Below are 18,177 nucleotides of genomic sequence, written 5' to 3'. Positions count from 1 at the left end.
GATTACCTGGGTTAAAAATCCCCAATTCACCACTTAATAGCTGTGTAATCTTGGATAAATTTCTAAACCTTTCTGTGTTTCAGTAAAATGAGGATGATGACAATGATAGCTTGCCTTGCAGGATTATTGTGATGGTGAAATGAGTTAATATATGTGGAGGGTTTCGAACAGTGTACACCACATAGTATGTGCTCTACAAATATTAGCTAGTATCACTTCCTGACCTCTTGGCTAAGATCAAGTGCAAATATTAGCTAGTATTAGTTCTAACTTTCTCTAGTCTTTGGGGGTAAAAGAGAAGTCTGGTATTGCCAATCTGCAGCCTCTTCCAACTCATTTTTGCCTCCCCCAACCTCCACCATAGCCATAGGAAGTATATCCTCCACCCCGCCGGGACCTCCCACTTGTACACCTTTTGGCATCAAAGAAGCTAAAAGCAAAGTAAGAATCTGTATCTGAAGAGACTTAAGTCAGAGTTGAAGCCTTGCTTCCTACTCCCCATCTCACCTTCCCAATGCTCGTCCCCATCTCTTCCACCCCCGAGAACAAATATTATCCAATCTCACATGACTCGAGTAAATCACACCAGTTGTGCTGATGGGGCAAGGGTTAGGAGCTTCGGATCAGGCAAATTTGGCAGAGGGGTCCCCATCCCCATTTCCGGGCTGAGCCTAAGATTGTTCCAGACTTTGCTGTTGCAGGAATTACTCACACTTCAGCATGGCTATCCCTTTGCCTTAAGGACTAGGTGGGATGGCCAATCACAGGTTCTAGATTAACTAAAACTGTTAACGCATTGAACAGTTTCATATACTGAAATTTTCTGGACTAAATCAATCGTGCCCACCAACAGGGCACTTGGGGGTTGAGTGTGAAAAACTCATTTTGTATCCACTAGACAGTAAGCTGCATGAGATGAGGACCTACAGCAGTTTTGCTCACCATTACCTATCTCCTCAAGACCTAACACAGTGTCTGGCACATAGTAGGCCCTGAATAAATATTGCTTGGTTGAACTAGTGAAAGAATGAATTACTTAAGGCTATTCTCAGCCTAAGGAAACTCCCCCCCCGACATTTTGTCCAAGATAACAACAAATAAACATCTCAACAGGCTTTGGGATCATTCTCATTTGATCCTTACTACAGCCCTATAAGGTAGGAGTTATCATTCTCCCCAGTGTACAAATAATAAAAATGAGCAATGCTTACTATGTGCCCCTTTTCTAAGAGCTTTATACATATTAACTCATTTGAGCTTCATAATAACCATGTAAGTTGGGTACTATTATCTACATTTTTTGGAGCAAGAAACTAAGGCTCAGAAAGGCGAAGTAACTTTTTTTCTTTTTTAATTATACTTTTAAGTTCTAGGGTACATGTGCACAATGTGCAGGTTTGTTACATATGTATACATGTGCCATGTTGGTGTGCTGCACCCATTAACTCATCATTTACATTAGGTATATCTCCTAATGCTATCCCTCCCCCCTCCTCCCACCCCACAACAGGCCCCGGTCTGTGATGTTCCCCTTCCTGTGTCCAGGTGTTCTCATTGTTCAATTCCCACCTATGAGTGAGAACATGCAGTGTTTGGTTTTTTGTCCTTGAGGTAGTTTGCTGAGAATGATGGTTTCCAGCTTCATCCATGTCCCTACAAAGGACACGAACTCATCCTTTTTTATGGCTGCATAGTATTCCATGGTGTGTATATGTGCCACATTGTCTTAATCCAGTCTATCATTGATGGACATTTGGGTTGGTTCCAAGTCTTTGCTATTGTGAATAGTGCCACAATAAACATATGCGTGCATGTGTCTTTATTAGCAGCATGATTTATAATCTTTTGGGTATATACCCAGTAATGGGATGGCTGGGTCAAATGGTATTTCTACTTCTAGATCCTTGAGGAATCACCACACTGTCTTCCACAATGGCTGAACTAGTTTACAGTCCCACCAACAGTGTAAAAGTGATCCTATTTCTCCACACCCTCTCCTGATGTTGTTTCCTGACTTTTTAATGATCGCCATTCTAACTGGTGTGAGATGGTATCTCATCGTGGTTTTGATTTGCATTTCTCTGATGGCCAGTGATGATGAGCATTTTTTCATGTGTCTTTTGGCGGCATAAATGTCTTCTTTTGAGAAAGGCGAAGTAACTTTCTCATGGTCAACACAGCTAGCAAGTTGTGGCTCAGATAGGTGAAGGGCTTGACTCCATGTAGATGTTTTGGTCTTTTCACTGCATCAAGAACATGAAGTTCAAACTCCCACAGACAAATTTCAAAGTCTCTTGTTCTTCCTCCTCTTCCCATTTCCATTCACTCCCAACACCTCCACTCAGGACAAGTCCCTTGGATCTATGACTCTTCCCTCACATGTCTCCAACCTCACTCTGCCTTGAAAACACTCCTTGCCCTTTTCTTCCAAAGATCATCCCTTCAGATTCAGATTCAATGGAGCATCTACCTTGTAACAGGCTTTTACAGACATCATCTCGCTGGCAACTCCATTAAGTCTTATCCACTGAAGAGAGGTGACAGGCCCAGGAGCACTCAGCCTAGATGTGGCAGAGGTGGACGTAATATCCAGGTCAGTCTCACTCTGTGTCCAGTGCTCCTTTGGCAACACTAAGCTGCCTTCTACTCTGGTCCCAAAAATTGCTCCCAGAAAGCTTCCTAGATCACCCAGAAGCCACCTCACAACTCTCTTGAGCTCCATCTATGCCAATAACCTTACCACAACTTATTATTTTGCTCTAGCCCATGGGCCTGTGCCTCAAAGATACACAGCATATGTCCAGCATCTAGGCATCTTACAATTAACCATGTCAGGGACAATCCACGGTCTGAATTTTTCACACATATAGGCGGCCAATACCTATCACCCAGCTGACAGGTTATTTGAGTGGGCTGTGGAACTCTGCAGAAAGGGCCCTGCGAGTGAACCTTCCTTCTATGGAGTATAGGCCCTTGCCTTTCCCCCTCTACGTGGTTTTACCATGACCTGAGAGTCTTATGTCATAATTTATTTCTTTGGAACAAGTAATTAAGACGTGGCTGGCTGTATATACTGTCTCATATGTGCACATGTACATTAGTACTTCTATTCACAGACAGACAGACACACACAAACACACACACACACATCAGACTGACGAAGGGATCTGCAATAGTGTCCTGAGGAAGCGGTGAGCTCCACATCACTGGAGGCGTGCAAGTGTCTGGCCATTCTTTTGGTAAGATGTGATAGAGGCAACTCTGTAGTGATGGCATCAAGGAGTCTCTGAGGTCCCTTTCCAGCCCCAGGAATTTGTATACATTCATGTGCACCCCTGAATTCTCTATACTCCCCCTGCCCCTTCCACAACAAATACACACTGCATGTGGCAAATTGGACTTACTTGGGATGACAAGGGCAAAGGAATGAAAAAGGAGAGACATCCTGGAGGCTGGGAGTGAAATTGCTGAATCACCCTATCATCGTCACACGTTCACCCCATATCCTGCCAGGCTGCTCCTAGGCAGATTGGGAGGCTGAGAGCTGGCCTGGGGGCAGAGAGGGGCTGGGGTGTGGGCAAGCACACATAAGGAGGATGCATGCTCACCTCACTTGCGAGCGTGTGTGTGTGTGCATGAATGTGAGCCTGCACAGGGGGTGTGAAACCTCACACCCATATGAACAGGTGCCTGGGAAGCCAGGTATAAGAGCAGCCACATGGAAGTCTCATGCATACTTGGATGAGCGCATTCACAGGAGATGGTGCTTGAGAATGTGTGCCTGGGCGAGCTCAGGAAAGCCCTTGTGCACATACACACTCATGTGCGTGACCTAAGTATGTGAGTATGGTGCCTAGTGAAAAGCATGGGATCCCATGTTGGCCCACGACTGGGAGGTTCACCTCTATGAGCCTTCCCAGTCCACACGACTGTCTGTCCATGATTTGCTTTAACTCCCATAGAAGCCTTGTGGGTAGGTACGGCAGGGTTGTTAACACATACGTGCATGTATGCATGTGTGTGTGTGGCATGTGTAGAGACATTCCCCCAGTAATGCTTTTAGATTTTACCAGAGACAAGTTGTGTTTGGATTTTGCCACAGAACGAGTAGGGAGATTATGGTGTATTACACAGACCACATTGGAATCCGCTGTGTCCTGATGCCCTCTGAGACCTTGGCCACATCTCTCCCCTCTCTGGGCCTCAGTTTCCTCACTGGTAGTTTGGAGAGAGGAACAGAGAAAGAGGAATAGATGACCTCCAAGGGCCTTTTCATCTCTGATATTGCATGATTATCTACCTATAAGAGGAGGGAACTGAGGCACAGGAGAGAGAATTGACCCTCTCAAGGTCATCCAGAGGTCATGGTTGAGATGGCGCTCCAGGCAGATTTCCCACCTCCCAAGCCAGTGCCCTCTAGGACCTGATATGCCCACCTGAAGCCGAGTAACATGAGGGAGGATTTGTGTTCCGGGCACCCCTTATGTGCATAACACCATGCTAAAGTGCTGGAAGGGGGCAAAAGAATACATCAAAGAAATGGTTCTGTATGTATGTGGTGTGTGTGTGTGTATGTGGTGTGTGTGTTTGTGGTATGTGTGATGTGTGGTGTGTGTGTGTGTGTGGCGTGTGGCGTGTGTGTGTGGTGTGGTGTGTGTGGTGTATGTGTGGTGTGGTGTGTGTGTGGTGTGGTGTGTTGGGGGTGTATGTGGTGTGTATGGTGTGTGTGTGGTGTGTGGGGTGTGTGTGTGTGTGTGGTGGGGTGTGTGTGTTTGTGTGGTGTGGTGTGTGTGTGGTGTGTGTGGTGTATGTGTGCTGTGGTGTGTGTGTGCTGTGGTGTGGTGTGTGTGGGGTGTGGGGTGTGTGTGGTGTGAGGTGTACGTGTGGTGTGTGTGGTGTATGTGTGCTGTGGTGTGTGTGTGCTGTGGTGTGGTGTGTGTGGGGTGTGGGGTGTGTGTGGTGTGAGGTGTATGTGTGGTGTGTGGTGTGTGTGGTGTGGTGTGTGTGGTGTGTGTGGGGTGTGTGTGTGTGTGGTGTGGTGTGCGTTTGGGGGTGTGTGTGGGGTGTGTGTGTGGTGTGTGTGGTGTGTGTGTGGTGTGTGGGGTGTGTGTGTGTGGTATGGTGTGTGTGGTGTGTGGTGTGGTGTGTGTGTGGTGTGTGGTGTGTGTGTGGTGTGGTGTGTGTGTGTGGTGTGTGTGGTGTGTGTGTGGTGTGTGTGTGTGGTGTGGTGTGGTGTGTGTGGTGTGTGGTGTGGTGTGTGTGTGATGTGTGTGTGCTGTGTTGTGTGTGTGTGGTGTGTGTGTTTGGTGTGGCGTGTGTGGTGTGTGGTGTGTGTGTGGTGTGTGGTGTGTGTGTGTGGTGTGTGTGGTGTGTGGTGTGGTGTGTGTGTGGTGTGTGGTGTGTGTGGTGTGTGATGTGTGTGTGTGGTGTGTGGGGTGTGTGTGTGTGGTGGTGTGTGTGTGGTGTGTGGTGTGTGTGTGGTGTGTGGTGTGTGTGTGTGGTGTGGTGTGTGTGTGGTGTGTGTGGTGTGTGTGTTTGGTGTTGTGTGTGTGGTGTGGTGTGTGTGTGGGGTGTGGTGTGTGTGTGGTGTGTGGGGGGGGTGTGTGTGTGTGGTGTGGTGTGTGGGGGGGTGTGTGGTGTGTGGGGTGTGTGGGGTGTGTGTGTGGTGTGTGGTGTGTGTGTGTGGTGTGTGGGGTGTGTGTGTGGGGGAGTGTGGTGTATGTGTGTGGTGTGTGGTGTGTGTGTGGTGTGATGTGTTTGTGGTGTGTGTGTGGTGTGTGTTTCGTGTGTGTGGAGTGTGGGGTGTGTGGCTGTGTTGCGGGGGAGCGGGTGAGAAACAGACTCATGCATGCTTGGTTGTACCAAGGGGCCATGGATGCCTTCCGGGCCCTGACTGGCCTCCAGGGGAAGACACAGCAAACACGTATTGGACTATTTATACTGGGTTCATCTCACACTTAAACGTCTTGTCCCTTGGCTGCCCCTAACACAAGAGCAGCTCAAAGCAATCCTGAGCCCTGGCCTGGCCTTTTGCCACCTTCCCACCATCCCTGGCTTCTGGGGTGTCAGCCTTCATCTCCCAAATGGATCACTTCTGTTCCTAGACCCAGGCATAGTCAAAGTAGAGGGCTGAGGAGTTGTGGCAAAGGAGCAGACTGGACCTGAGACCCTAACCCTGGAATTTTCAAATATAGAATAACCCTCATTCTTTGCTGTGGTGCCTCTAGTACACAGTTTCGGAAGCTGCTTCCAACAAATCATGTGTATTGACCACCTACTCCATGTCAGGCACTTTAAAGACACAGCCTTGCCGAGCGTGGTGACTTACGCCTGTAATTCCCGCACTTTGGGAAGCCAAGGCGGGCTGATCACTTAGGGTTAGGAGCTCGAGACCAGCCTGGCCAACACGGTGAAACCCTGTCTCTACTAAAAATACAAAAAAAAAAAAAAAAAATTAGCTGGGCGTGGTGGCGGGCGCCTGTAATTCCAGCTACTCGGGAGGCTGAGGCAGGAAAATCGCTTGAACCCGGGAGGTGGAGGTTGCAATGAGCAGACACTGCACTCCAGCCTGGGCAACAGAGCGAGACTCGGTCAAAAAAAAAAAAAAGACTTAACCCACCCACCAAATGTTCGTGGCATTTCTGTGAGGCAGGCACTGATTAGTGTCATTCTGCAAACAAGGAAATTGAGGCTCGGAGAAGACTTGCTCGAAGGCACACAGCTAGTATGTGTGCCTGTGGGTGTGGGGTGGAATTGAAACCCAAGTTTGTGTGCTTCACCCCTCCTCATACCTCTTCAGCTGATGGAGGGCTCCATATGGTGGGGGAGGGAAGGGGCTCGGTTTCCCTATCAGGACCATGAGAAGTTTGAATAAGATGATCTGAGAGGGCCCTTTCAGCTCTGACAGGATCTGTCCCGGCCATTCAAACCCCTCAGTCTCCCGCACTCAGGGGGCCTGGCTCAGAGAGGGAGGGTGGCTCACAGCAGCCTGTGCCCTTGACTGAGCTCCCGAGCCCAGAGAGCCTGCCTTTCTGACTGGGGCCTCAAAGCAGCAGCATTGGAAAAGGGAGCACGCAGTCCAAGTGTGTGGATCTGGCAGGCTGCCTCTTAGCCCTGAGATCCAGCCATGTGTTGATTCACATCTGCCAAGGACATGAGCAACCACAGACCTGTGCATATGCATGTGCATGCACGTGGACCTTCACGCCGTGTGCATGCTTTTGTATGTCTACAGGCTTTTTGGAGATGTGCCTGGCTGTGTCTCTGTGTGTCCCTCATGCTTGTGCATAGGAGGGTATGTATCTGATGTGCCTGTGTGCTTACCTCTGTATATGCATGCATGCATATGTGTGTGAGTCTACATCATGCTAGGAATGTGCACTGTCTGTGTGTACATGTGCATTTGCCTGTTTGTGCCAGGGTATATGTGTGTTCGTCTCTATGTATGTGTGTATGCACACTTGAATGGTGTGCCTGTGCATATGTGTGTGGGGTTGAATATGCACAAATGCACATGTATGTCCTCTGTGGACACACTCATAAGTGAATGTGTGCAAACGTCTGGGACCCATGATAGAGATCCTCAACCTTCTCTTGGGGCTGTCCTAGCCCACCAGTTTTGTTTTGTTTTGTTTTGTTTTGTTTTGTTTTGTTTTGTTTTGTTTTGTTTGAGACATAGCCTTAGTCTGATGGCCAGGTTGGAGTGCAGTGGTGCGATCATGACTCACTGCAGCCATCCTCCTGCCTCAGCCCCACAAGTAGCTGAGAAAACAGGCATGCATCACCATGCCTGACTAATTTTAAATTTTTTTTCTAGAGACACAGTCTTACTATGCTGCCCAGGCTGGTCTTGATTTCCTGGACTCAAGTGATCCACCTGCCTCGGCATCCCAAAGTGCTGGGATTACAGGCGTGACACCATACCTATAATTACTATTCCTCCTCCTCCTCCTCCTCCTCCTCCTCCCCTCCTCCTCCTCCGCTCCTCCTCTTCCTCCTCCTCCTCCTCCTTCTTCTTCTTCTATAGGATCTTGCTCTGTAGTCCAGGCTGGAGTGTAGTGGTGCAATCATAGCACACTGCAGCCTTGAACTCCTGGGCTCAAGCAATCCTCCCAATTCAGTCTCCTAAGTAACTGGGACTATAGGTGTCCATTATGCATCACCATGCCCAGCAAATTTTTTTAATTTTTCATAAAGGGTCTCATTATTGCCCAGGCTGGTCTGGAACTCCTGGCCTCAATCAATCCTCTCGCATTGGCCTCCCAAAATGCTAGAATTATAGGCATGAGCCACCGCTCTTAACCTAGCCCAACAGTTTCTAAGAGGCTGACAGGGGTTAGGACATGTTTTCTGGGCATCTGAGAAGTTGGGGTAATGAGTGCAAAGAGATTTAAATCCATGCCAAGCACCTAGAACAGTTAACTGGGGTAGGGGACAGAGGTGCCTCTCGGGCGTCAAACCTCAAAGGCACTTTAATTTTCCCTTCCCTCGTCGTTATCGTTCCATCCAGCTCTCTATCATTTCTTCCTCTCCCATCCTTATTTCCACTGCAGCTGCCTCCTTCCTGGCCTCTGCATCTCCACTTGGTCCCTTCCACACCATCCCTGCCCACTACTGCTGGAGTGCTTTTTCTAAAACCGTCCACTTAATTATATCCCTATTATACTGAAATCAGCCCCTTATTCCCCAAAACAGTAGTCACCAGACTTTCAGATTTCATGGATGAGGAAAGCGTTCTTAAATAAATAAATAGGGAAACAATCAGCATGTCGCAAACTTTGTAATTTTGCTGAGGGCAGACATTTAAAAATTTTCTCACTCATATTTTGTAGGAGAAAGATCATTTGAATCCCCACCCCCACAGGAAGGACACAACAGTCTCCAAATAAAGAATAGTCCTTTGAGTTGAATTAATTTAGTTTTATGAACACTGCACGACATTATCCCTACTTTTCTCTCATTCCACCACAGATGGTTGAAAAATCTCATTCAGGACCCCTACTAGGTGAGGACCATGAATCCACAGATTAATTCCAAACCCTTTGGGAAGTAGTCTCTGCTTCCCTTTCTCAAGCTCCTATCCTCTCTAACCCTACATTTGAGCCACATCACGAAAGAAGCCTTTCCCCCAGCCCACTACCATTTGACTGCCTCCAAACTCTAGCTCACGAAGTTCCCTCTGCCAGGCATGCCTGGAATGCCCTTCCCCCACTTTTGGACTGACAAACTCTTCTCTTCCTTTAAGCCTCAGGCTCAGCCCAAATGTGACCTCCTGTGAAACCTCTCCAAGTCCCTCCCGGTGGAATGGATCTTTCCTTCCCAAAGGTCCCAGCATTCTTTCATCCTGTCTTACAGTCAGGCTAGTCGTTTGAAAGTCTTCCTACTGGGTTGGACTGTGGGAAACCACACAGCGTCAAGAAAGGCATGGACTTAGGAGCTCAGATCCCAGCTCTGCCAGTCATATCTGAGCAACCTTGTAAATATTTCTTAACTATTCACAGTGTCTTTTCCCTATCTATAAAAGCAGGAAAACAATGGGTTGTGCTGAAGATCACTGCCACATGAATGAATTAAAAGTGCCTAGGTCTGGTACATAGTGGATACTAAATAAATATTAGTTTCTTGGTTCTTGAGAGTGGAATCATGCTTTACACACACTTGTGGGTTCGGCTGTGCTCATGTATCCCCCATGGCCAGGATATAGTAGACACTCAACAAATATTTACTGACAAACTGACTATTTAGCACAATGTCTGGCATATAGTAGGTGCCTGGTAAATATTTGTCACTTTTCTTATATTCTCTTTGAGGACAAAAGCCATGTCCTTCTTTGTCTTCTTTTAAAAAATGGAGATGGGGGTCTCCTTATGTTGCCTAAGCTGGTCTTGAACCCCTGGCCTCAAGTGATCCTCCCACCTCGGCCTCCCAGAATGCTGGGATTACAGACGTGAGCCACTGTGTCCAGCCCTTTTTTGTCTTTGTGTAGCTCCAGTGGTGCCTAGCACAGAGTATGTGCTTTTATATATATGGATAGAAATTATTAATAATAATAATAATAGATACCATTGTTTGTGTGGATGCTCCACACCAGGCATCCTGCTAGGAAGCTTACACACATTATCTCCTGGATTTGCATACATTTGCTATGTAAACAATAACACCAACCTCATCACCCCGTAAGGTTGGTGTTACTATGGTCCTCATTCTAAAGCTGAGAGGAAACTGAGGTTCAGAGAGGTTAAGTATCTTGCCTTTGTGGCAAGATCCAGGAAGCAACAGAGGCGAGTTTTATTAAAAAGAGCCAACTAGCAGACTTGTTTGTATGGGAATGCAACAGAAGGTCACAGAACTGGTTAAGTGACAAAGGTGAGACTTGAACCCAAGCCTTTCTAACTCCGAGAGCCTCAGGCAGTCTCAGAAGCCCGTCTGGTCCGTTTTCCCAGCTGGTGCGCAGTGGTCCACATCTGCCTCCTTCCCCCCTGAGCAGCGGGATGGGCTGGGGCTGGCCAGTCACTTACCTTCACCTTCCTGAAGCAAGACCAGAAAACGTCCAGCAGAGGCATGGTGGCGCGTGGGGAGCTTCTAGGGCCGGCGGGGCTGTGCCGGGCACCGGCTCCTCCCTCTCTGGGGACGAGGCTAAAAGAGGCCCGGGGCTCGGCGAGAGCCAGCCCGGGCCCTGCGCTCCATGAGCCGGCCCCGCGAGGGGAGAGGTGGAGAGCAGCGGTTGCCGGGGCTCAGCTGCCTCGACAGCGGGCGCCTCCCGCCTCCTGGAAGGCCACCGAGGGAGGGAAAAAAGGAGGGAGGGAGAGAGGCCGGCTAAGGAGGAGGGACCAGGAGGCGGGTCACTGATTCAAACTCGGCACCGTTAGCCAGTTGGCTGGAACGGGACAGCAATGCCAATTGAAATTCCCTGAACATTACAGTTCCCCGGCTCCGGGTGTCCGGCCCTCCTGCCGGCTCCCCTGCCAGCCCCGCCACCTGCATGCTGGCATTGCCTGCCTGCTTGCTTCTTGGCTGACTGACACGCCAGCTCTCCTTGGGGACCTCTCGGTAGAGCCCAGACCACACAGGGCCTGTGGAAAGAGTGCCAAGGAAAAGGGGCAAGGAAGGAGAGCCCCGGCCCCAGCAGGACCGAACAAAGTGTGAATGCAGTCCACGGAAGGGGAAAAGCTTGCAGCCTTAGAAGCCCCTCTCAGACAGGCGCCCTGACCCTGCCTCAGTAGATTATTCTCCAGCCCTCTAAAGTGAGGACTCTTGACTCACCGTGGCATCTCGGAGAGGCCCCTTCCTCCTGGGTCTCAGATTTCCCAGCTGTACAATGAGATGCCGGGTTAGAGGTCTCTAAGTACCAAATCTGTTTGGGGTTAGGTACAGGGCAAGTCTCAAAGAAACTCCACTCTGGACAATCACAGTTCCTCTCAGAACTCCCCTGCTGCTCCTGGGAGTCCATAGGAAGTCAGGTCTTGCTCCAAAGAGAATCTGAGCCCTCAAATGCCATTTCATCCATCCCCCTGCCCCAGGGCATAACAGCAGCTCTCTCCCAGCTCAGATAGACTGGGTGTATGCCCTTTTCTGAACATCTGAAGAGATGATGGCTTCCCTCCTTTATCCAGTCCCATGCTCAGGACCCTCTAAGCCCAGAAGTTTAGCCTGAAATCTAAACTTGAACCCTCTGGATGCCCTGAAAGGAAAGAAAGTCAGCAGCAGGCAGTTCTAGAGGCTTTCTGGGCAGAAAGTCATTAAGAAGCAGTGACCCTCCCCCTCTCTCAGCCCCTCCCCAGACATCAGAAGGCAGGGTGCCATGGCTGGTAGCCAGAAGGCTCCCAGGGACCCCATGGCAAAAGGCCAGGCTTGGGTCTCTGGAGGCACATGTCATCATGAGGCCCAGAATAACTAACTCTCCCTGGCCTCACTTCTGTTTCAGAGACCCAAGCTAGTCAGGCAAACAGCCAGGTCCTGGGACCCTGGAAGGTCCTAGGTTGCTTTAAGCAAGCCTCTACCTGCCTTCGGGGACTTTCTTCATCAGTGGCTTTGTCCGGAGGTTTGTCCAGAGGCTCTGTGAGGGTCCCCCCAGCTCTGTTTACAACTTACTCTGTGACCCTCAGTTTCCTCGTTTGTACCAAGGAGGCTGCAATCACTGACCTCACCCTCTCTCTAGCTCCGACCTCAGGGGTGTCTCAGATGTGAGTTCTGTTGGGCTGTGTCGGGAAGATGGTCAGCAAGAGCCAAGGTAAGTGGCTTCCCACCCACCTCCAGCTGAGCACAGGCTTATAAGGGGAAGCTCTCTGCATGTGGGGGAGGAATAACACGAGGAGTCAGAGCCCAGAGAGTTTTCTCCTTTGAGCATATGCCCTCCTGCCCTGCAGCCAGAGGCCTGAGGATGGAGAACTGGGAAGCAACTATTACAGGAAAAGCTGCCTGCCCTCCTAGGATGGCCTCATAGTCTTTCACTCTCTGGAGTTCACCTCCTTCTTTCCATTCCAGCCCCTGGGAGGAGATGTGTCAGCCGTGCCTTTGGGCATTCATTCAGGAGGCATTAGTGCGCAGCACACCACATTAAGCTAAGAAACCAGGAGACTTCAGTTTCAGTTCTGGGTCTCTCACACCAGTTTTGTCTTGAGGTGGTTTTAAGCCATGAACTCGGAAGTTGACTGCCTGGATTCAATACTAGTTCTGTTACTCTTTAACTGGTGACCTTGGGCCTGTTACTGCCTTAGTGTGCCCATCCGTAAAATGGGGAATAATAATAGTACCTACTTCCTTTGGGAGGTTTAAACAGAATGAATTAAAGCATGTAGTATAGTGTCTGGCATAAAGTAAGTTCTCAATATATGTTATTTGTGGCTCATTCTCCATCAGCCAGGAAGGATGTTGGTGTTGAGGTTGACATACCTATCAAGGATAATAACTACCATGGCTTCCAGTGCTTTGATGAAACCTCAGACACATGGGTTTCATATTATTGGAGCATTTGTTGCTTCCCTGAGGGTTGCAGCTCTCTATGTTTGCTCTGACCAAACCAAGGAAGAAGGCATGTGCAGATTTTTACAGAAATTATGATTCCATAAAAGATTTTGAGGAGATGAGGAAGGCTGGTACCTTTCAGAGTACAAAGTGATTTTGGAATATAAAGAATTTCTTTGGGTTGAATTACATAGAAGTTGGTCACAGACCTGTGTTCCTGAACTATGAAATATGAATATGTGGGTTAAGAAATGGTTTCTCTTCATAAATAAACAATTAACAAATAAAAATAAATCTCATTTGGTATTATTGAAGAAGCAGAGGCTTTGGAGCCAGACAGACTTAGATTTGAATCCTGGTTCTGCTACCTCCTAACAGTGTACCCTTACAAAAGCCACTTCCCTTCCCTAAGCCTGTTTCCTCATCTGTAAACTGAGAGTCACTGCTTACATAAGGGGACTGCTGTTAGTAGTTAATGAGATAACATATGCTTGGCACATAGTAAATGTTCAATAAATGTTAGCTCCCTTCCTCTCTAGTCTTGTCCTGAACGCTCCTGGCTCTCCCTGCTTCTGGTAAAGCAGAAGGAGCATTGATTTGACATTATTAGATATGAATTTAGATCCAAGCCCAGCTACTTTTTTGGTTGCATAACCACCTTAGACAAGTCACATTACCTCTGGGACCTTCGGTTTCCATGGCTATAATAGGAGAATAAGGATAAAGATCTCTACTCACCTCCCAGGTTTGTCATTAAGAAAGAAGGAACAGGCCTGGTGCGGTGGCTCACGCCTATAATCCCAGCACTTTGGGAGGCCGAGATGGGCAGATCACCTGAGGTCAGGAGTTCGAGACCAGCCTGATTAATATGGTGAAACCCTGTCTCTACTAAAAATACAAAAAATTAGCTGGGCATGGTGGTGGATGCCTGTAATCCCAGCTACTCAGGAGGCTGAGGCAGGAGAATCGCTTGAACCCAGGAGGCGGAGGTTGCAGTGAGCCGAGATCACGCCATTGCACTACAGCCTGGACGACAAGAGCAAAACTCCGTCTCAAATGTCTAAAAAAAAAAAAAGAAAAAAGAAACAAAAAAAAAAAAGAAAGAAGGAACATGCAGGACCTGATGTGAAGTGGGTTCTCTCAGTTAACACAAGTCCTCCCTCCTCATATCCCTCTTCCCCATATACCCCATGGGGGATCTGAATCAGGCAGGTTCTCCCTTGCCTCACACTCAAGGCCTGACACAACTGGCATAGCAGTAATGAAATCTGCTTTCTTTGGGTGGCGGATATGGAGAGTGTATCATTCAGGGAAGCTGGAACCCAGAGGGGCTGGGCAACTGTGCACAGGCAAGCAGGGAGGCTAGCACATCAAGCCTCGCCTGATCAGCTGCTTGATTTCTCCACCTGGGAACTGGCACTGCCCACAAGAGGGTGTCTTGTTTAAGGCCCAAGTCACTGGTCTTTGCCAAGGAACCCAGGTGAAGGAGAAGACAGGCCCGTTATGGCTGAGGCCCATGAGGAAGGAAGAATGGCCTCTCTCCCAGAGACACTGTGTCCATTCCTGTGCCAGATATTGAGCAGAGCACATCTGTGACCATTGGGGGACCAGAGAGAAAACTATATGGAATGAGAAAGGAAGTCAGACCTACTAAACGGGACCGCGGTACACCATTAAAAGTTATGAAGGATTTGATGGAGTTTTTATTTACGTGGGTTACATCTATCCATGTTAACTATATTAGAAATTAAGATGGAAACATTTAAGGAATATTGCTTGATTGATTCGTTCGTTGTCAAAGTCATGCTTAAAGATTAAATATGTTAATATAAATAATATATTCTAGAATATATTTTTAATATTTTATGAAGTATAACAATATTTTACAAAACAAAAATAAATTTACCGAGAAGAGTGGGTAGATTTTACATTTGTTGTTATTCTCTTTGATGTTTGGCTGGATTCAGAAGCTAGCTGCTTCTGTTATGTATTGAAGTATGTAAAGAAAATTCTGCCTCCTGCAGATATGTTAGTTTGAAAAGACCTCCTTGACCTTGACCTTTGGAAAGATTCTCAGGGACCTTCAGGGATTCTTTTCTTTCTTTCTTTTTTTCTTTTGAGACAGGGTCTCACTCTGTCACCCAAGCTGGAGTGCAGTGGCACGATCATAGCTTATTGTAGCCTCGAACTCTTTTGCCTCAGCCTGTTAAGTAACTGGGACTACAGGTGCACGCCACTACACTTGACTAATATATATATATATATATATATTTAATATATACTGTATGTAATTTAATAATTTAATATATATTCTATATACTATATACAATAAAATATATTCTATATACTATATACAATAAAATATATTCTATATACTATATACAATAAAATATATTCTATATACTATATACAATAAAATATATTCTATATACTATATACAATAAAATATATTCTATATACTATATACAATAAAATATATTCTATATACTATATATAATAAAATATATTCTATATACTATATAGTATATAGAATATATTCTATTATATATAAATATATTTAGAGATGGGGGTCTCACTATGTTGCCCAGGCATTCCAGGGATTCTTGTACCACAATTTGAGAACCACTGCATTAGAAGATCTTAATTAGACCTCATTAGAGAGTCCTGGAACATCTGAGCTGGAAGAGTCTTGCAGAGCATCCTGTTTGAAACCCCCCTCATTGTGCAAAAAAAGGAAACTGAGGCCCAAATAAGGAAGGAGAATACCCAAATTCACACAGCAAGGCAGTGGCAGAGCTCAGAGTTGGATCCAGGTTTCCTGCTTCCTAGGAAAGTTATTTTCCCACCGCCTTTGAATAAAATACAGCTATATATTCTAAGGGCGGCAGCTGTGATACACTGGAGAGTACCTGAGTCTGGATGATAGAGAGGCTTGCGTCCTAGCACTAGACCTGTAATTGATGCAGCAGTCAGATATTTTTAGAGCATCCAAGAATCATAGCATGGATGCCAATGAGGTAGTGAGTTTCCTGTCACTAGATGCATACTAGAAAAAGATTGGCTTAGCTAACCACTTGGGTTCCTAATAGCTTCAAGAGTCTAAGAGAGGTGACTATAAATGGTATTTACTTACACCACAGTTCAGGCAGGGTTCCCATGGCAGGGCCAAATCAGTCACTTTTCCACATTGAGACAGGGACATGGTAGGCAGGAAAATATTAGAAGAATTCTTCCTCATTTATTTTGTTAAAAATGATTTATTTATCTATTTACATTCTACTTTTCATTCAATGATATCCATTCATCAATTCGACAAATATTTATTTGACATCTACTCTCTGCCAGGCAATTTGCTGGGTGCCTTGTTCCAATAAAAATCATAAGTGATTTCAGATGAGAATAATACATCTCATTGCACTAGAAAAGTACCTCTCTCATCTCCTTTTATTTCAATCTCTACCTGTTTATTTTATGCTCATTTAAGCTCTCTCTCTCTCTCTCTCTCCATATATATATATATATGAAGGGATTTATCAGGAGAATTGGCTCATGCAATTATGGAGGCTGAGAAGTCCCACAACAGGCTGTCTGCAAGGTCTGCAAGCTGGAGACCCTAGAATGCTGGTAACATGCATGGCTCAGTCCAAATCTGAAGGCCTTAGAACAAGGGAAGCTGAGGTGTAACTCTCAGTCTGAGGTTGAAGGGCCTGAGAACCCTGGTGTTGTGGAGGAAGCACTGGTGTAAGTCTAGAGTTCAAAGGCTGGAGAACCTGGAATTCTGATGTCCAAGGACAGAAGAGGAAGACTGTATCCTAGCTCCAGCGGGTAAATCAACATATTTGCCTTTTCTGTTTTTGCTCTCTGCAGGCCTCCAGCAGACTGGCTGGTGCCCGCTCATATTGAGAGTGGATCTTCCCCACCTAGTCCACTCAGACTCACACCCTGATCTCCTCCAGAAACATCCAAAAATAATGCTTTACTAGGTTTCTAGGTGTTCCATAATCCAGTCAAGTTGACACCTAAAATTAACCGTTACAGGAGTAATAGTGAAGAATCAGAAAAGTAAACTTGGACAGAACTTGGTGTTTGTATTTCATCATTTTTTTCCTGGTTTCTGAGCATATGCCAATCTTTCAATTAATGCATTCCACTATAACAGAGGGAAAGAGCTAAGCTTGGTGGAAAGAAAATAAAGTTTCTAGCATTCCACAGGAAGGCAGGGACTTGTGAAAGGCACAAGTCTTGATTTCCATTTCCAATCATTACCTTAGAGAATAAAAGCATAGAAGTGCTCCTACGAGACAAACATTTGTGTAACAATCTCCAAACAACAGCTTATTCTCCTAGAGAGAAATGTGGTATTTTACACAGCTCCTCAAGGGCAGAAACTTTCTTCTGAGGGAACATGATTTTCCAAGGCATGTGTATTTTCAATGCAGAGCTATACACATTAGCATCTAGCGCCTTCTGCTAATAGGTCACAGGATCTTATATCCAGGCCTTTTATTTTCACCTATGTGTTCATTCAGTAGACCTTACTGATTACCACTCTGTGCTTGGCGCTGAGGATACAGAGATGATGATGATGATGATGATGATGATGATGATTTATAACAATTGCTAAGATTTATTGGGCATTTTTTGTTTCCTCTTTCCATTCTAAGCACTCTCATTTAGTTTTCACAGTAACATTATGAAGAAATTATTCTTATAATTTTCATTTCATGGATGAGAAAACTGAGTCCCAGAGAGGTAAGAAATCTTGCTCAAGGTCACACAGCTGGTAGGTGACAGAGCTGGGGTTCAAGCAAAAGCCATCCAACTCCAGAACCCATTCTTTTACACTTTGCCATCTGTTCAGATATGACCCCCACCCTGGCAAAGGGCTGACTCATGCTCTACAGGAGAGTTAAGCCAACCAGACAAAGAGCCTTGATCCAAAATACAGCATGAGGGGGTGGAAGCAGAGAGTCAGAGAAAGTGTTATTGGAGGCTAGATGAAGGTCAACTCAAGGAATAAGAAAGCTTGAGGGAAGAGGTGGCATTCGTGTTGATGAGCAGGTTTTGGGGAAGTGATGGGATGAGTATTCTCGACAGAAGAAACAGCATAAGCAAAGGTCTAAAAGTAGGAATTCAGAAATTACATATGAAGAAGTTCATTCAAGATGTCTCTAGTATAGGGTTCATAGAATCGCAATACGGAGCAAATAACAG

The 18,177-nt window shown here is 46.5% G+C and overlaps 1 protein-coding gene across 3 annotated transcripts in view; it reads right to left on the bottom strand.

Moving 5' to 3' along the window:
• STARD8 (StAR related lipid transfer domain containing 8) overlaps positions 1-10,780 on the bottom strand; it is a 78,125-nt gene extending 67,345 nt beyond the window's left edge. Inside the window, exon 1 of one of the 3 annotated variants that reach the window (XM_016943794.3) lies at positions 10,518-10,780. In XM_016943794.3, the coding sequence (XP_016799283.1) occupies positions 10,518-10,562 (45 nt within the window). In that variant the 5' untranslated portion in view covers positions 10,563-10,780. The remainder of the gene's footprint in view (positions 1-10,517) is intronic. The other 2 variants (XM_016943798.4, XM_016943793.4) reach the window with 2 other exon arrangements.
• Between the last annotated feature and the right edge of the window lie 7,397 nt (positions 10,781-18,177).

The sequence above is a fragment of the Pan troglodytes genome, chromosome X, assembly GCF_028858775.2.
Source record: "Pan troglodytes isolate AG18354 chromosome X, NHGRI_mPanTro3-v2.0_pri, whole genome shotgun sequence".
Taxonomy (NCBI): Eukaryota; Metazoa; Chordata; class Mammalia; order Primates; family Hominidae; genus Pan; species Pan troglodytes.
This window is presented reverse-complemented; position numbering and strand designations above follow the sequence as displayed.